At 44.1% G+C, this 19,084-nt stretch overlaps 1 protein-coding gene across 1 annotated transcript; it reads left to right on the top strand.

Moving 5' to 3' along the window:
• Positions 1–6,925: 6,925 nt before the first annotated feature.
• Positions 6,926–17,537, top strand: uroc1 (urocanate hydratase 1). Its single transcript, XM_014167107.2, has 19 exons — positions 6,926–7,219; positions 12,278–12,408; positions 12,647–12,740; positions 12,869–12,928; positions 13,068–13,196; positions 13,585–13,646; positions 13,738–13,804; positions 13,908–14,051; positions 14,209–14,297; positions 14,421–14,483; positions 14,605–14,784; positions 15,038–15,135; positions 15,393–15,465; positions 15,545–15,734; positions 15,854–15,952; positions 16,288–16,387; positions 16,591–16,672; positions 16,943–17,042; positions 17,246–17,537. The coding sequence occupies exons 1-19, from the start codon at positions 7,094–7,096 to the stop codon at positions 17,384–17,386; spliced, it is 2,028 nt and encodes a 675-aa protein (XP_014022582.1). The 5' UTR covers positions 6,926–7,093; the 3' UTR covers positions 17,387–17,537.
• Positions 17,538–19,084: the final 1,547 nt, after the last annotated feature.

Here is a 19,084-nt window from a genome sequence, read left to right as displayed (position 1 = left end):
GTTTTAGTATTTTCTTTGTGTGAAGACTGTAGAGATTTTCTTGTTCTCTGTTGCATGTTTGAGTTTCTAGCCATTCTGTACCTTTCAGCTCACGTTGTCGGCCTCGCTGGCCTAATGTACATTTTGTCACAAGTCCTATTTAATAAGCACTCGAGGGGAAAAAGGGGCATTCCCTCCTTTCGTCGTAATGTCTGTGCTCACGTGGGTGTGGTCACTGACCGGTTAAGACTTCATATGAAAAATAATTATCTCATTTAGAAGGCTAACATTACATCTTCTGACAAATAATTTAATCTAATATAAGTCCACAACATCTAGATGTGAATCTGATCACTGGGAAATATACACACTCAGAGATGCAGTTATGTTGTTCTACTGTCCTTAGTTACATCACAAATTAGTAAAGAATTCGACATGATTGTTCTTTAAGTACCCAAGTATCCAACTGTTTGGATTACAGAAATATTGTTTAATTATTCAACCTTTTGATCTTACCGTACTGCAACGTCTCTCTCTCGTAACAAAGGGATTTAACTTCCATTTCTGAAAGAGTGGGAGAGAGTTTTCCTTTAGGTATTTATGACCGTCATAAAACTGGTGAGAGAGAGAGCGAGAGAAGGGGGGATCTGGCCTATGATCCTCGCCTAAAAGGGCAAGTCATGACAATAGCCATCACTAGCCGGCTTCCAACCGGTTATTCAACCCTGCACCTTTAAAGGCTGCTGCCCTATGTACATAGACATGGAATCACTAGTCACTTTAATAATGTTTACATAGTGTTTTACTCATTTCATTTTTACCTTTTTTTTAACTAGGCACGGCAGTTAAGAACAAATTGTTATTTACAATGACGGCCTACCCCGGCCAAACCCAGACGACGCTGGGCCAATTGTGCACCGCCCTATGGGACTCCCAATCATGGCTGGATGTGATACAGCCTAGAATAAAACCAGGGACTGTAGTGACACCTATTGCACTGAGATGCAGTGCCTTAGACTGTTGCGCCACTCAGGAGCCCTAAAATTTCATATGTATATACTGTATTTTAGTCAATGGCACTCCGACATTGTCCGTCCCAATATTTAGACATTTCTTAATTCCATTATTTTACTATTAGATTTGCGTGGATTGTTGTGAATTACAATACAGCAATAACATTGCTAAATATGTATATGTGACCAAATAAAATGTGATTTGATACTCTGGTCGCCATATTGAGATGCAGCTACCCCCTTCTCTATCAGTGTGACAGTTCACTACGAATTACATCAGGAACTAAGAGAGGCAGATAAAAGGGGTCCTTCGTTCTTATGTCCTGCCGTCTAAGATTTGTATTACTAAGCCAAGATAGACCACAGCCTGTCGTTTCCAATGGAAGCAAATTAATCATAGCGGAGCAAGCAAGGCGGGCAGACAAGAGCAGGCAGAGCCAAGCACGAGCTAACAAGATGCTTTTGGCTCATTCTAGCATATATTTGCATATTTCCGTTAGGGAACGCCTACTCAATGAAGTGCGCATGTGTACTAATTCAATTCGCCCTTGCACTCCTAAATAACTCCGTTTTTTTAAACTTTGGCAAAGGGTAAAGTCTACAAAACGTAGTCCACTCTGTTAGTAACAGATTCTAGTTTTGGAAACAGAAATGTATTGAGATCAAAAGTTTAATCGATGAGAAAAGGAGCAGAATGTCAGCCAAAATCCATCTTGTTCCATCTTCTTCCACTGCCGGCAACTGGGCTTCCTCTCATCACCATATTTGGTATTGAGTGGAAACGCCAACCAGATGCTTCGTATTTTGGTTTATTGTTCTATCTGTGACAGTACAAGATAGGTAGAAACTGCTTCTCCAATAGACATCCCGATCACCCTTGTAGACGATGTCATGGTGACATTGGCTAGCTGAGCTCATGCGCAGAAACACACCGGCGCGAGAGGATGTTAGTAACGTCGTCTTGCGCCGAACTGTGCATGTGCATGCCGTCAAATCATTTTATGTAAAGTTGTTTTTTTACAGAAATAAAACGTGCCAGTTTGTCACTTTCACGAGGTTGGAGTAATAACATGTTCAACTACATAAGACATTGGCTCGAATCTAGGTTGTGCCTTTAGATTTCGAGAAAATGAACAACTAAGGAAAAATTGACTTCTCATTGAATTCTCAAACCCCGGCCTGGTCTGCTTGGGTTCCCGGAAGTCTCGCGATCTTGCGCCTCTGGGTTGAGAAACTCTGTGCTGACGTCATCAGATGCACCAATACAAAAACAGTGTACTGTAACCCTTTTCTTAACCTTAACCTAAGTCTCCTAACCTGCTGTAAAAATGATCCTAACCTGCTATGAAAAAGTCACTTCAGGTCGTAGCTGTACTCCCTCTAGTCAGAACAATATGAAGGAGCTAGAAACCAGTGGCGGCTGCTGAGGGTAGGATGGCTCATAATAATGGCTGGAACGGAGCAAATGGAATGGCAATTCACCATGTGTTTAATGTATTTGATACCATTCCACTGATCCCCTCCAGCCATTACCACGAGCCAGTTCTCCCCAATTAAGTTACTCACAAACCTTGTGTGTTAGCTACCTAGTTGTGAAACTTATCTCCAGGAAACTCGGGACCACATTGACACCTAGAACAGCAGAGATAGATACCACATCGAAGAAATGTCCTGGTCAAGGAGGAAGGTAGCCTAACGTTTACTTTACGTATAGCCCAAAGCGCAGCAGATGACGATATTGAGTTCATCTTACCGTCCAAATGACTTGTATGCAGCCGGCAAAACAGTCTTATCCCTTGTGGACCGGTTGGAAACCTAAAACATTCTCCATTCATGCTGCAAAGGCTTCGATTTCCTCAACTTTATTTCATGGCAAAAATATGCATACTTTCTTTATGAAACACCATTTACACCACCATGCTAGAATATTGTTCTTGACCAACTACGCATCCACCAAATCCAGCTCCAATAAAATCACTCAGCCTATCTATAAATATACAATCACTGTAAAAACATACCCTATATTGTCTACCTAATCTACTTACATGAAATAGTATATATAGTTAGTGTGTGTAATGTAGAAAAAGTATTGTTGTCCATCAATAATGAGAAACCACCTGGTATTGACAACTTAGATGGAACGCTACTGAGGATGGTAGCGGAGTATATTTCTATTTTTTATTTATTTTATTTGAGTCTGGAGAAAAATGTTTGTCCTGAGACCTGGAGGGAAGCCAAAGTTCTTCCACTATCCAAGAATGGTAAAACACCCTTTACTGGTTTTAACAACCGACCAATCAACTTACCAACTCTTAGCAAACTTTGTAAAAAATAGTGTTTGACCAGATAAATGCTACTTCTCTGTAAACAAATTAACAACAGACTTTCAGCATGCTTATAGAGAGGGGAACTCAACATGTACTGCATCGACACAAATTACGGATTATTGGTTCAAATAAAAAAGAAGGTTATGGGCGCTGTACTGTTAGATTTCAGTGCAGCCTTTATATTATTGATCATGACCTGATTTTGAAAAAACTTGTGTTATGGCTTTTCAACCTCTGTCAAATCGTGGATTTAGAGCTATCTATCTAATAGAACACAGAAGGTTTTCTTTAATGGATGCTTCTCTAATGATAAACATGCCGCATGGCAGCTCTCTTGGCCTTCTACTCATTTTTACCAATGACCTGCCACTGGCATTAAACAAAGCCTGTGTATCTATGTATGCTAATGATTCATCCCTATACGTGTCAGCAACCACAGCTATCACTGCAACACTAAACAGAGAGTTGTAGTCAGTTTTAGAATGGGTGGTTAGTAATAAACTAGTCCTAAATATCTCTAAAACTAAGAACATTGCATTTGGTACAAATCATTCCCTAAGTTCTAGACCTCAGCTGAATCTGGTAATGAATAATGTGGCTGTTGAGCGAGACTAAATTACTTGGTGTCGCCTTGGATTGTAAACTGTCACGGTCAAAACAGGGCAGCAGCTCCTCTTCCTGGGGTCCAAACACACCAAAGCACCCACTTTACATATAAAACAAAAGATAAATCAGTTGAACTATGTTTGTAATGAATGAGCTAAAGATAAAACAGTACATCACATAACATCCCTACACCACCACATATCCACAACACAAAAGGTTCAATACCACCATACAACAATACCCCAATTTGTGCATATTGATTCAATGGTTGTGAAGATGGGCAGAGGTCTGTCCGTCATAAAAAGATGCTCTGTTTTTTTGACACCACACTCCACAAATCAAGTCAAGCAGGGTCTAGTTTTATCTTATCTTGATTATTGCCCAGTCATATGGTCAGGTGCTGCAAAGAAAGACCTAGAAAAATTACAGCTGGCCCAGAACAGAGTGGCTCATCTTTCTCTTCACTGTAATCAGAGGGCTAATATCAATACTATGCATGCCAGTCTCTCTTGGCTAAAAGTAGAGGAGCAACTGACTGCATCACTTCTTGTTTTTATAAGAAACATTCATGTGTTGAAAATTCCAAATAGATTGCATAGTCAATTTACACACTGCACTGACACCCACACTTACCCCACCAGACATGCCACCAGGTGTCTTTTCACAGTCCCCAAATCCAGAACAAATTCAAGAAAACGTAGTGTATTATATAGAGCCATGATTGCATGGAACTCCATCTCAGATTGCTCAAGTGAACAGCAAACCTGTTTTAAAAAAAAACAAAACAGATAACGCAACACCTCACCGCACAACGCCTCTCCCCTATTTGACCTAGGTATTTTGTGTGTATGTACTGATATGTAGGCTATGTAGGGGAGAATATAATATCTATATAATGCTATGTTTTAAATGTATGTAGTTCTGTCCTTGAGCTATTCTTGTCTCTTAATGTTCTGTATTATTTCATGTTTTGTGTGGATCCCAGGAAGAGTAGCTGCTGCCATCACAATAGCTAATGGGGATACTAATAAAACACAAAATACCAAATGTAACAACACAGTGTGGTCAAAGACTTAGTTGTAGTCATGATCTGGTTACCTATAAGTACAAACATCGTTATGTTTTGGGGTTATTACCTATTTATTAACTTATTTCCGGATATCTTCTAAACTATCCACAATGTACTATTTCTCAACATCATATGTAGGATCTACTCGGTGCTATCTCTGTAGCTAGCTCAAGCTGACTAATGTTAGCCACACCTCATGCTCTTCACAGACATTGTGCTGTGTTATCTAGTGGGAACCCTTTAGCACGGTAGGCTCTGGTGCCTTCTTGACATGGGCTCAAAATGAAAGATAAATTCATACCTGCTTCTCTTTGTCTAGTACCTCGTCTGTTCTTTTAGTTTTGTAAACTTTTCGTCATGTTCTCTGTGAAGTAGGCTTCGGGAGTTTTGTAACTTTTTCCACCTTGGCTTAGTGCTAGAGCACTAGCTGACTGACATCTGGAATCTATCTATTTTGGATATTTTTTTCAGGATTCCCCTGACTCTCTATCGGCCCGTTGAAGCACCGCCTCCCCCTCGCTTTGGTTGCTAACTCAGCCTGCACTGCATGGATGGGCCCCAGCCATCAATCTGTAAGTCTCTGCTCTCTCTTTGTTTATGTTTTAGTTGTGTATCATTAATTGGGTTCTAGCTGGTCTCCAGTAGTTGGGCTCTAGCTTGACAACCATAACCATGGTGGTTGGCTAGGCTGGTTAAGCTAATAGCTAGGTGGCTAAATAGCCAATGTTAGCTTGCTGGCTAGCTTGCTGGCTAAGATAACTGCATAAAGCTAACATTCTTCGATAACTGGTTAGATGGCGTTATGTTTTTCCAAAAACGTTGGTTTATTTTAATGTAGCTGCAAACTAAGTGTTGATAGCAACTGGCTGACTCATTCAGTGATAACGTAATGTTAGCAGTCTGGTAGGGCTAACATTAGCAAGCTAGTAGGGCTAACGTTAGGAGGCTAGTTGGCTGGCAATCTTGCAAGTTGATTTGTACGTTTTCGTGAGAAGACAGACTTTCGGGATGTCTCACGGTCTGACAAACACTGCTGTAGCTCGGCCACCATCCACTGCAGATGCGGAAGGCTGACATATGCTGATGCGGTGGATTGAGACGCAGACCATGCAAAAAACATGATATCTCTAGCTTAAACTGACGGATTTTGATGGGGATTTCTTTATTATGTTACTTAGATTGACTCACGGGTGGACTCTTAAGGATTACAACACAATCTATATTTGAACTCCATTCAACTGGCCTTGAGTTCTGGATCAGCAGTGTGTGGCTGTAAACTGACTACTTCTACAGAAAGGAACCTTGTCAGTTCTGAGCATGTGCATGCTAAATGATGAAGACAGGTAACCATGACATTTCTTGGGGGGTGAAATGAAGAAGAAAATGTTTTTAAGTTGATTGCATCCTGGACATAATTGCTTCCTACCCTTATTAATTCTCAAGCAACCTATTTTTTGTGGTTAATACTTAGTTATTATTATAGGTGGTTCCATTGTATTTTCCTTATTAAGGTGTGTTTGAGTGGGGGTAACATGGGCCTGGCCAAAGGTTCTGAGAAGCGCATGTGAGTGTTTTTATTTTGTGTAACTGAGTTACATGTTTTAGCTGAGAGGTCAGAGGTCAGTGCCAGTTTGTGTCCTAAATGGAACCCTATTCCTTAAGTAGTGCACTACTTTTGAATAAGGCCCATAAGGCTGGCTCTAGTCAAAAGTAATGCACTACTTAGGGATAGGGTGCCTTTTGGGATACATCCCCAGTGTTTGTCGACTGAAGCGTGTGCCACATCATGTTCACTAGAAAATAAATTATTACCACACACCCTTCTCTGGCTCTGCCCTGCTATTGGTGGGGTGAGGAGGGGAAAGAGGCCAGATAGCCAATGGAAGTGGCGAGAGGAGGGTGACCCTTATCTCAATCTTATACCGGTAGCTGTCCCACAGACTACAGACCCTTTACTCTGATAAACAGTGGTCAGCAGTGAGCTACAGAGCTGCGTGCCCATTTTTCCTGCGTTCCCAGACATTGTGTGTCTCTCTGGGTTTGTCGCTCCTCTGATCCTGCTTAAATCCCCCATAGTGTGACAGGACACAGTGGACAGGATGTCAAACCTGAAGGAGTTGTGTAGCGGCCTGCCTCTGGACCCCATGCCATCCAATCGGGGCCGGGACCCCAGTGTGCCACATGCACCCGTCAGGACGCCCAACCTCACTCCAGAGGAGGAGAGGGTGAGTCCACAGACATATTGTCACATCTCTGAATGCAGAACGTGTCAACGAGCATTGACGTCATACTCAGGGATTTATCTGCAGATTGAGTATTGCAATACTGATAAGTACTTTTGCTTTTAAGGCCTCTCTGTTTTTCTATGAGTGAAACCATAATGCTTTTAATGTGGTATGTTAGTAGTAAACTAGACCAAAGATGCATATCTTCACAAGATGATTATACATCTACACTGAGTATACCAAACCCGCCCCCCTTTTGCCCTCAGAACAGCCTCAACTTGTCGGGGCATGGACTCTATAAGGTGTCGAAAGCATTCCACAGGGATGCTGGCCCATTTTGACTCCAATGCTTCCCACAGTTGTGTCAAGTTGGGTAGATCCTTTGGGTGGTGGACCATTCTTGATACACAAGGGAAACTGTTGAATGTGAAAAAACCTAGCAGCATTGCAGTTCTTGACACAAACCAGTGTGTCTGGCACCTACTACCATACCCAGTTCAAAGGCACGTAAATATTTTGTCTTGCCCATTGACCCTCTGAATGGCACACAATCACAATTAAATCAAATCAAATTTTATTGGTCACATACATATGGTTAGCAGATGTTATTGCGAGTGTATCAAAATGCTTATGCTTCTAGATCCGATGGTGCAGCAGTATCTAACAGGTAATATCTAACAATTCCACAACAAAACCTAACATCTAACACATTCCACAACAAAACATAATACACACAATCTAATGAAGGAATGGGATGAGGATATATAAATATAAAATATATGGATGAGCAGTGACAGAGCGGCTAAGATGCAATAGATAGTAAAGAATAGATAGTGAAGGATTCAGTATACATTATATACATATGAGATGAGTAATGCCAGATATGTAAACACCCTTAAAGTGGCATTATTAAAGTGACTAGTGTTCCATTTATTAAAGTGGCCAATGATATCAAGTCTGTAGGTAGGCAGCCGACTCTCTGTGCTAGTGGTGGCTGTTTAACAATCTGATGGCCTTGAGATAGAAGCTGTTTTTCAATCTCTCTGTCCCAACGTTGATCACCTGTACTGACCTCGCCTTCTGGATGGAAGTGGGGTGAACAGGCAGTGGCTTGAGTGGTTATTGTCCTTGATGATATTTTTTGCCTTCCTGTGACATCTGGGGTTGTAGGTGTCCTGGAGGGCAGGTAGTTTGCCCCCAGTGATCCGTTGTGCAGACTGCACCACCCTCTGGAGAGCCCTACGGTTGTGGGCGGTGCAGTTGCTGTACCAGGTGGTGATACAGCCTGACAGGATGCTCTCAATTGGGCACCTGTAAAAGTTAGTGAGGGTTTTTAGTGACAAGCCACATTTTTTCAGTCCCTTGATGTTGATGTTCTTTAACACACTGTCTGTGTGCTTGGACCATTTCAGTTTGTCGGTGATATGTACACAGAGTAACTTTCCACCTTCTCCACTGCTGTCCGTCGATGGGGATAGGGGGGTGCTCCCTTTGCTATTTCCTGAAGTCCACGATCATCTCTGTTGTTTAGCTGACATTGAGTGTGAGGTTATTTTCCTGACACCACACTCCGAGGGCCCTCACCTCCTCCCTGTAGGATGTCTCGTCGTTGTTGGTAATCAAGCCTATCACTGTAGTGTCGTCTGCAAACTTGATGATTGAGTTGGAAGTGTGCATGGCCACACAGTCGTGGGTGAACAGGGGGTACAGGAGGGGGCTGAGAACGCACCCGTATGGGGCCCCAGTGTTGAGGATCAGCGGAGTGGAGATTTTGTTTCCTATCCTCACCACCTGGGGGCAGCCCGTCAGGAAGTCCAGGACCCAGTTGCACAGGGCAGGGTCGAGACCCAGGGTCTCAAGCTTAATGATGAGTTTGAAGGGTACTATGGTGTTGAATGCTGAGCTGTAGTCAATGAACAGCATTCTTACATAGGTATTCCTCTTTTCCAGATAGGGCAGTATGCAGTGTTATGGCGATTGCATCGTATGTGGACCTATTGGGGCGGTAAGCAAATTGGAGTGGGTCTAGGGTGACAGGTAGGGTGGAGGTGATATGATCCTTGACTAGTCTCTCATGATGACAGAAGTGAGTGCTACGTGGCGATAGTCATTTACTTCAGTTACCTTAGCTTTCTTGGGAACAGGAACAATGGTGGCCATCTTGAAGCATGTGTGGACAGCAGACTGGGATAGGGATTAATTGAATATGTCCGTAAACACACCAGCCAGCTGGTCTGCGCATGCTCTTAGGACATGGCTAGGGATGCCGTCTGGGCCGGCAGCCTTGCGAGGGTGAACACATTTAAATGTTTTACTCCGTCGGCCATGGAGAAGGAGAACCCACAGTCTTAGTTAGCGGGCCATGTTGGTGCAAAGAAGTTGTTTAATTTGTCTGGGAGCAAGACGTCAATGTCCGCGATGAGGCTGGTTATCTTTTTTTAATCCGTGATTGTCTGTAGACCCTGCCACATACGTCTCGTGTTTGAGCTGTTGAATTGTGACTCCACTTTGTCTTTATACTGACGCTTTGCTTGTTTGATTGCCTTACGGAGGGAATAACTACACTGTTTGTATTCTCCCATGTTTTCTGTTGCCTTGGCATGATTAAATGTGGTGGTATGTGCTTTCAGTTTTGTGCGAATGCTGCCATCAATCCACGGTTTCTGGTTAGGGAAGGTTTTAATAGTCACAGTGGGTATAACATCTCCTATACATTTCCTTATAAACTCGCTCACCGAGTCAGCGTATACGTCAATGTTATTGTCTTAGGCTACCTGGAACATATCCCAGTCCACGTGATCGAAGCAATCTTGAAGCGTGGATTCTGATTGGTCAGACCAGTGTTGGATAGACCTAAGCACGGGCGCTTCCTGTTTTAGTTTATGCCTATAGGAGGGGAGCAACAAGATGGAGTCATGGTCAGATTTGCCAAAAGGAGGGCGGGAGAGGGCCTTGTATGCATCGCGGAAGTTAGAGTAGCAGTGGTCAAGTGTGTTACTCGCTCCTGTACTGCAATCGATATGCTGATATAATTTAGGTAGCCTTGATCTCAGATTAGCCTTGTTAAAATCCCCAGCTACAATAAATGCAGCCTCAGGATATATGGTTTCCAGTTTGCCTAAAGTCCAGTGAAGTTCCTTGATGGCCGTCTTGGTATCCCCTTGCGGGGGTATATACACGGCTGTGACGATAACCGAGGAGAGTTCCCTTGGGAGATAATACGGTCGGCATTTGATTGTGAGGAATTATAGGTCAGGTGAACAAAAGGACTTGAGTGCTTGTATGTAGTAATGATTATATCATGAAACACTCCCGCCCTTCTTCTTACCAGAGAGATGTTTGTTCCTGTCAGCGCAATGCACTGAAAATCCCGTTGGTTGTACGGACTCCGACAGCATGTTCCCAGCTAGCCATGTCTCCGTGAAACAGAGTATGTTACAATCCCGGATATCGCTTTGAAAAGCAACTCTTGCCCTAACTGTATGTTAGAGAGCAATGGGTGGGCGGTGTGTTGGTGTGCGCACATCCGAAGATTCACTAGAAGACCGCTTCAGCACCCTCTCCTCCGATGGCATTGTTTTGGGTCGGCCTCTGGAATCAGTTCAAATGCCCTAGGAGGTGCAGACAAAGGTTCTGCTTTGGGAAAGTCGTATTCCTGGTCGTAGTTGTCAGAACTCTCTACGAGAGGTGGGTGTAGAAGTCATGCGCAGGAGAGGAGTAAATATGGAGAAAGCGTATTTATTACAGTTCATCAAAACTCTACAGGCACAGACAAAAATGCAGTCCACAAAAATCCTCTAGAACAAAGTCTCGGGAAAAACACCTGATAGGAAAAATGAACAACAATAAACGCCACCCAAAACCACAGACAGGGAAAACGCAAACAAACCCACACGAAACAAAGTGGGTAGAGCGAGAATAAATACCCAAACTAAACAACCTAAACAAGACACAGGTGAACAATCAAAACAGACATGACCAAACGAAAAAGAAAAAAGGATCAGTGGCAGCTAGTAGACCGGCGACGATGACCGCCGAGCGCCGCCCGAACAGGGAGAGGAGCCACCTTCGGTGGAAGTCGTGACAGTAGTGGTATTTGTGCTGGTAAGTTGACATCTCTCTGATATACAATAGTTCTTCCCAGCTGTATGTAATAACAGTTAATGTTTTCTGGGCTAACAATGTAATAAATAATACATACAAAAACAAAATACTGCAGAGTTTCCTAAGGACTTGAAGCGAAGCTGCCATCTCTATCGGCGCCATCTTACAATCCATGTCTCAATTGTCTCAAGGCTTAAAAATCTTTATCTTCTTTAACCTTTCACCTCCCCTTCATCTACACTGATTGAAGTGGATTTATTAACAAGTGACATCAATAAGGGATCATAGCTTTCACCTGGATTCACCTGGTCAGTCTATGTCATGGAAAGAGCAGGTGTTCTTAATGTTTTGTATACTCAGTGTATATCCCCACATCTTTGTTGTAGTTTGCATTTTGTCACTATAAAAAGGCATTCGCTTGTCTTACCTGATCCAGGCAGAGGTAGAGTGATTGTGAATGTAATAAAGATAGGAATTGGCAGTTAATGTGTCAAATCATACCCACTGTTTTATTACTTGTTGAGAGTGAATCTTTAAAGCTGAAGGGGTTGAGATTCAAGCTTGTGGAATGCTGTATCCACATGCTGTTGGAGAAACTTGAGGACACAGTAACCAACAATGCACAGTGCATGTGAATTATTTTATTCAATCTATTGGGATCAATAAAACACAGTTCACACACTCAGCACAGTGGAATGTTTTGGCTTAAGGGTAGGAGACAGTGTTGGTTCATCCCCTCAGAACCTTCTATCAGCTTCGCTAATGTTTGCCAGGACTGGGAGCAAAGGGCACTGTCAATGATTAAGAGAGATAAGAGTGAGTGCTTTCATGGATAGAGAGGGGGAGTGAAACACAAAGGACCAGAAAGTTAGGGGGGAAAAGGATGCAAAAGAAGAAGAGGGCCACCCCATTCTGAACTCCTATTTCACCCCCTCATCAACTCCCCCTCTCTAGCTGGCCCTGAGGAATGTCCTGCGCTACTTTCCCCCCTCCCACCACAACATCCTGGCTGCTGAATTTGCCCAGGAGCTCAGGCAGTATGGACACATCTACATGTACCGCTTCTGCCCCCTCATACATATGAGGTGCGTACAATATAATCACCTAACACCACCTCTCATCTCCCCATCTGTAGTATTCCTCTTTATCTGTTGATGCCATGATATGGTCTACCACACCCTGATCAGTCCGTGTGTGTGTGTGTGTGTGTGTGTGTGTGTGTGTGTGTGTGTGTGTGTGTGTGTGTGTGTGTGTGTGTGTGTGTGTGTGTGTGTGTGTGTGTGTGTGTGTGTGTGTACTGCACGGGCATGCGTGTGTCCTCAGGGCCTACCCTATAGATCAGTACCCCTGTCGTACACGCCAAGCTGCCTCCATCATGCTCATGATCATGAACAACCTGGACCATGCAGTTGCCCAGGTAACCACCACTCTCACATACTGTACACAACAGCTCACTTTATTTTATTTAACTAAAACAATGTATTAATCCACCTAAGTCACGCTATCTATGGCTGCTTTATCATCTTCCCATGCTCTGCTCTCCAGTTTCCCCAGGAGCTGGTTACCTATGGGGGAAATGGACAGGTGTTCAGTAACTGGGCCCAGGTAAGCACAGAACATGCAATTATGATGGCATTATGTAGATATCTGTGTATGGTAATGTGTGTGTAATTTTATTTGTACCGTGTGGAGACAGAATTGAATGAATCGCTCTATATCTTTGCGTATGTGTGTTTGTGTGTAGTTCCGCCTGGTGATGTACTACCTGAGTGAGATGACAGAGGAGCAGACTCTGGTCATGTACAGTGGTCATCCAGCGGGGCTGTTCCCCAGCCTGCCCTCCTCCCCCCGTGCTATCATTACCAACGGCATGGTAACCACACATCCCTCCCTCCGCCTCTCCTCACTATACTCTTGGAAAAAAGGGTTCCAAAAGGGTTCTTCAGCTGTCCCCATAGTAGAACCCTTTTTGGTTCCAGGTAAAACCCTCTGTGGAAAGGATTCTACATAGAACCACAAAGGGTTCTAGCTGGAACCAAAATGGTTATATCTAGAACCAAAAATAGTTCTTCAAAGGGTTCTCTTATGGGGACAGCCGAAGAACCCTTTTAGATTCTAGATAGCACCTTATTTTCTAAGACTGTGCTCTACAGCATTTCAGTTAGATACTGATTTGGCGTTACCATTTAGGTTTTTCCCAGTTTGATCTCCCTCCTTCCCTCTGCCATCATCCTCCCATCCTCTCTCTCGCTCCCTCTCAGGTCATTCCAAACTACTCCTCCAGAGAGCAGTATGAGAAGATGTTTGCTTTGGGTGTATCAATGTAAGTAACAAATATAACCCAGTTAGTTTTATTTACCCATTCATAGTTTTTTTTAACCCCCCAAAGATGTGTTTTTTGTTTGTTTTCCTAGGTATGGTCAGATGACTGCTGGTAGCTACTGCTACATTGGGCCTCAGGGGATTGTCCATGGCACCATGGTAAGTGCTCACAGTCAACAGTAGAGGGCACTATCCCCTTTGAAACTCACATTGACGTTGTCTTTCCTCTCCTTCCCGTCTCTCTCTCTCCCTCCTTCTTTAGCTGACAGTGTTGAATGCAGGGCGGAGGTATCTGGGGTCTGATGACCTGAGGGGCCGGGTGTTGGTGACATCGGGGCTGGGGGGCATGAGCGGGGCACAGGCCAAGGCTGCTGTCATCGCTGGCTGTGTGGGGGTCATTGCCGAGGTCAGTGTGTTTACTTTGTTATTGGCCAATAACACCCTCCCTGCTGTTAATCTACCTATGTGATGGTAGCGATGTCTGTTTCGTTTTTGTGTGATGGAGAGCTTTGGGGTGTGTTTTAAAGTGATATGTGATTGTGTTTTGCATGGATCCTGTTTAGGTAGATGAGGTGCCCCTGAGGAAGAGACATGAGCAAGGCTGGTTAATGGAGGTCACCAGTGACATAGAACACTGCATCCAACGCATTAGGTAATTGCAGATAAAGACCACACACACACACACACATACACGGGGCACACGTCATGACTTTAGCACCTGTGTGTTTACGTTATGTGATTTATCAGATCGTCCCTCTGATTTTGTATTCTACAGAGAAGCCAAGAGATCCAAGACTCCCCTCAGCTTGGGTTACCATGGCAACATTGTGGACTTATGGTAAGTATGGGATGTCAACCAAGGGCTGGACTTAAGTAATACCATGTCTGTATTGGGCATCTACACCTCAGTCACTATTAGTGTAAATACCTTTGGGATCCCTTGTTTCCTTCTCTGCCAGGGAGCGTCTGTTGACGGAGTATGAGAGGACAGGAGAGCTGCTGGTGGACCTGGGCTCAGACCAGACCTCCCTCCACAACCCCTTCAGTGGAGGGTACTACCCAGCTCAGCTCAGCCTCCACCAGGCCAACCAGCTCATGGCCACAGACCCAGCACGCTTCAAAACCATGGTCCATGAGAGGTTAGACTTTGATGCTGTACCTTTTTTGAAGGCAGTTGGTCTAATTCAGGGGTCTCCTCCAACTCTGGTCCTGCAGAGCTACTGGGTGTGCCAACTATAGTTCCATCCCAGTCACAACTCACACAACTGATTCAGCAAATCAACTATTCATCAAGAATGACCATGATTGAGTTGGAGACCCCTGATCTGTTTGTGGTTAAGGTTGAGGGGGTTGTTCTCTAACCTGTGGTGGTCTTCCCGTCCTCTCCCCCAGCCTTTGTAGACAGGTAGCTGCCATCAACAAGCTGTCTGAGGCAGGGATGTTCTTCTGGGACTATGGCAACGCCTTCCTCCTGGAGGCCCAGAGAGCAGGTGAGTCCTACAGTTAAACCACCACCACCATACTGATTCACTGACACAGGGTCGGATATTATATCACCCCCCTAATGGTTAATATTAGCATTGGGAGTAAGGTAATGTGATCCAAGATCTGTGGTTAATGCTAAGGGGTAACTTTAAGGTCCCGATACACATGCTGAAGAATAGACTGAACACAGCATGTCTAGTGACGTCCACAGTCCTCTTCAGTTTGATAACATCTAGGTTTGTGTTCATCTCTCTTTATTCAGGAGCGGAGGTAGAGAAGGAGGGAGGTGGAGCGACAGAGTTCCGCTACCCATCCTACGTCCAACACATCATGGGGTGAGTGACAGGGTGAGTTTTCTGGTCAGGTCACATGATCAGGTCAAACTCTTGGCCCTAACCCTTGACCACTCTGCAGTGACATCTTCTCCCTGGGCTTCGGACCATTCCGCTGGGTCTGCACCTCCGGTGACCCCCGTGACCTGACACTGACTGATGACATCGCCGCCACTGTCCTGGAGGAGATCAGCGCCAATGTGACTGAGCGTGTGCGACAGCAGTACAACGACAACATCCGCTGGATCCGTGAGGCCGGAAAACACAGCCTGGTATTAATTAATAGGACACATATAAGACACGATGTTAATCATTAACATCCTGATACTAGATAAATAAGAAATGTATTATACAACCGCCAATGCCATTTCTGAATGTTCTCTGTGTGTAGGTGGTGGGCTCCCAAGCCAGAATCCTCTACTCAGACCAGAAAGGCCGTGTGTGTATTGCCTTGGCCATCAATCAAGCTATTGCTGATAGGAGAGTTTCGGTAAGTCTTACTTACCCATCTCTATGTTATGGTTGTTTATATGTTCATATAAAATTATATGTTTTGGTTGGTGTCCAGTCAGTGGGTAGGTAAATCTATGGTGATAGAGTGTGTGTGTGTGTGTGTGTGTGTGTGTGTGTGTGTGTGTGTGTGTGTGTGTGTGTGTGTGTGTGTGTGTGTGTGTGTGTGTGTGTGTGTGTGTGTGTGTGTGTGTGTGTGTGTGTGTGTGTGTGTGCTCACCACTTAGCCTACCTTCTCCTCCAGGTCCTGGAGACCAGCAGTGAGCTAGCAGTATGCAAACAGACACAGTGACACTGTGTGTGTTTTCTGTCCAGGCTCCTGTGGTCATCAGTAGAGACCACCATGACGTCAGTGGAACAGACAGTCCCTTCAGAGAGACCTCCAATGTGTACGACGGCTCTGCCTTCTGTGCAGGTACACTAGAGTACACTCATCATTTAGACAGACATTATTTTGTCATGATCATCATTATATTAGTCAGTGTGTTAATCTAGATGGCTAGAAATCATCCACTTTGACTGAACCCGGGTATGTGTAAGTGTGACTGTGTGCCTGTGTGACTGTGTGACTGTGACTGTGTGACTGTGTGACTGTGTGCCTGTCTTGCCCCCTGTCAGACATGGCGGTCCAGAACTTCGTAGGCGATGCATTCAGAGGAGCCACCTGGGTGTCCCTGCACAACGGTGGAGGGGTCGGCTGGTAAGATCTGAGTTTCAAACTGGGGATAGGAAGGAAGAAAGAAGGATAGGATAGCACACAAAAATCTATGAGACCAAAACCTATAAGACAATTACTAACTAGGAAACATTGTGCCTGTGACAACCAAAATGTTGGGGTCTTTCTCATGGATGGACAATCTTTCAACGTTTTTGTTTCCCCCTGAAGTTACCTAATCACAGTTTAGAGCCCCAGTCATGTCCCCTCCTCCGCTCAGTCAGACTGCGTTGTCTGTCTCCTGTCTCTCTCCAGGGGTGAGGTGATGAACGGAGGGTTTGGTCTGCTCCTGGACGGGACGGAGGAGGCAGCGAAGAGAGCCAGTCTGATGCTCAACTGGGACGTCTCAAATGGGGTGAGAGAGGGGTGATGATGGGGACTGAAGGGGGAAGCTGTCTTGGATATCTATTCACAAATACTGTTCTTAGAATTATTATGACAGAATAGGTTGAAAGGCTGCATGTAATATAAATCCCATTGTGTCACAGATCCTATTAATAAAGGATTCATGTTTTATACTCGAGTGACATAAAACTCCCTGGCACCTTATCCCTGCAGGTGGCTCGTCGGTGCTGGTCGGGGAACTCCAACGCCTATGAGACCATCCAGCGTACCATGGAGGAGCAGAGGCAGCTTCGAGTCACTATGCCCTACCCTGTGCAGGACGAAAATGTGTTAGACAGGGCCCTGCAGGGCTAGATCAGCACACTGCTCACAACACAGCTAGCTAGTCACAAGGAGTAGCATGATCAAGGACACACACAGAATATTCATTGTGTCAATCCACACCACCATTCACAATACCAGATTGTCCTGAATTAAGAGCAGAACCAAGATGATCACTTGATCATGTATGTCATACAGTTGAAGTCGGAAGTTTACATACACTTAGGTTGGAGTCCTTAAAACTTGTTTTTCAACCACTCCACAAATTTGTTGTTAACAAACTATAGTTTTGGCAAGTCAGTTAGGACATCTACTTTGTGCATGACACAAGTAACTTTTCAACAATTGTTTACAGACAGAATATTTCACTTATAATTCACTGTATCACAATACCAGTGGGTCAGAAGTTTACATACACTAAGTTGACTGTGCCTTTAAACAGCTTGGAAAATTCCAGAAAATTATGTCATGGCTTTAGAAGCTTCTCATAGGCTAATTGACATAATTTGAGTCAATTGGCAGTGTACCTGTGGATGTATTTCAAGGCCTACCTTCAAACTCAGTGTCTCTTTGCTTGACATCATGGGAAAATCAAAAGAAATCAGCCAAGACCTCAGAAAAGAAATTGTAGACCTCCACAAGTCTGGTTCATACTTGGGAGCATTTTCCAAATGCCTGAAGGTATCACGTTCATCTGTACAAACAATAGCACGCAAGTATAAACACCATGGGACCACGCAGCCGTCATACTGCTCAGGAAGGAGACACGTTCTGTCTCCTAGAGATGAACGTACTTTGGTCCAAAAAATGCAAATCAATCCCAGAACAACAGCAAAGGAACTTGTGAAGATGCTGGAGGAAACAGGTACAAAAGTATCTATATCCACAGTAAAACGAGTCCTATATCGACATAACTTGAAGGCCACTCAGCAAGGAAGAAGCCACTGCTCCAAAACCTCCATAAAAAAGCCAGACTACGGTTTGCAACTGCACATGGGGACAAAGATTGTATGTTTTGGAGAAATGTCCTCTGGTCTGATGAAACAAAAATAGAACTGTTTGGCCATAATGACCATCGTTATGTTTGGAGGAAAAAGGGGGAGGCTTGCAAGCCGAAGAACAGCATCCCAACCGAGAAGCACGGGGGTGGCAGCATCATGTTGTGGGGGTTCTTTGCTGCAGGAGGGACTGGTGCACTTCAGAAATTAGATGGCATCATGAGGATGGAAAATTATGTGGATATATTGAAGCAACATCTCAAGACATCAGTCAGGAAGTTAAAGCTTGGTCGCAAATGGGTCTTCCAAATGGACAATGACCCCAAGCATACTTCCAAAGTTGTGGCAAAATGGCTTAAGGACAACAAAGTCAAGGTATTGGAGTGGCCATCACAAAGCCCTGACCTCAATCCTATAGAAAATTTGTGGGCAGACCTGAAAAAGCGTGTGTGAGCAAGGAGGCCTACAAACCTGACTCAGTTACACCAGCTCTGTCAGGAGGAGTGGGCCAAAATTCACCCAACTTATTGTGAGAAGCTTGTGGAAGGCTACCCGAAATGTTTGACCCAAGTTAAACAATTTAAAGGCAATGCTACCAAATACTAATTGAGTGTATGTAAACTTCTGACCCACTGGGAATGTGATAAAAGAAATGTAAGCTGAAATATATAATTCTCTCTAATATTATTCTGACATTTCACATTCTTAAAATAAAGTGGTGATTCTAACTGAC

Source organism: Salmo salar, chromosome ssa22 (assembly GCF_905237065.1).
Source record: "Salmo salar chromosome ssa22, Ssal_v3.1, whole genome shotgun sequence".
In the NCBI taxonomy this organism is placed as follows: Eukaryota; Metazoa; Chordata; class Actinopteri; order Salmoniformes; family Salmonidae; genus Salmo; species Salmo salar.
Note: the sequence above shows the minus strand (reverse complement) of the source record. Positions and strands in the feature narration are given on the sequence as shown.

Bases quoted from the DNA above. Each gene is read 5' to 3' on its own strand.
- uroc1 (XM_014167107.2), top strand. From the start codon at position 7,094: ATGTCAAACCTGAAGGAGTTGTGTAGCGGCCTGCCTCTGGACCCCATG. The intron at 7,220-12,277 runs GTGAGTCCACAG...CCCCCTCTCTAG, and splicing joins TCACTCCAGAGGAGGAGAGG to CTGGCCCTGAGGAATGTCCT. The intron at 15,136-15,392 runs GTGAGTCCTACA...CTCTTTATTCAG, and splicing joins CCTGGAGGCCCAGAGAGCAG to GAGCGGAGGTAGAGAAGGAG.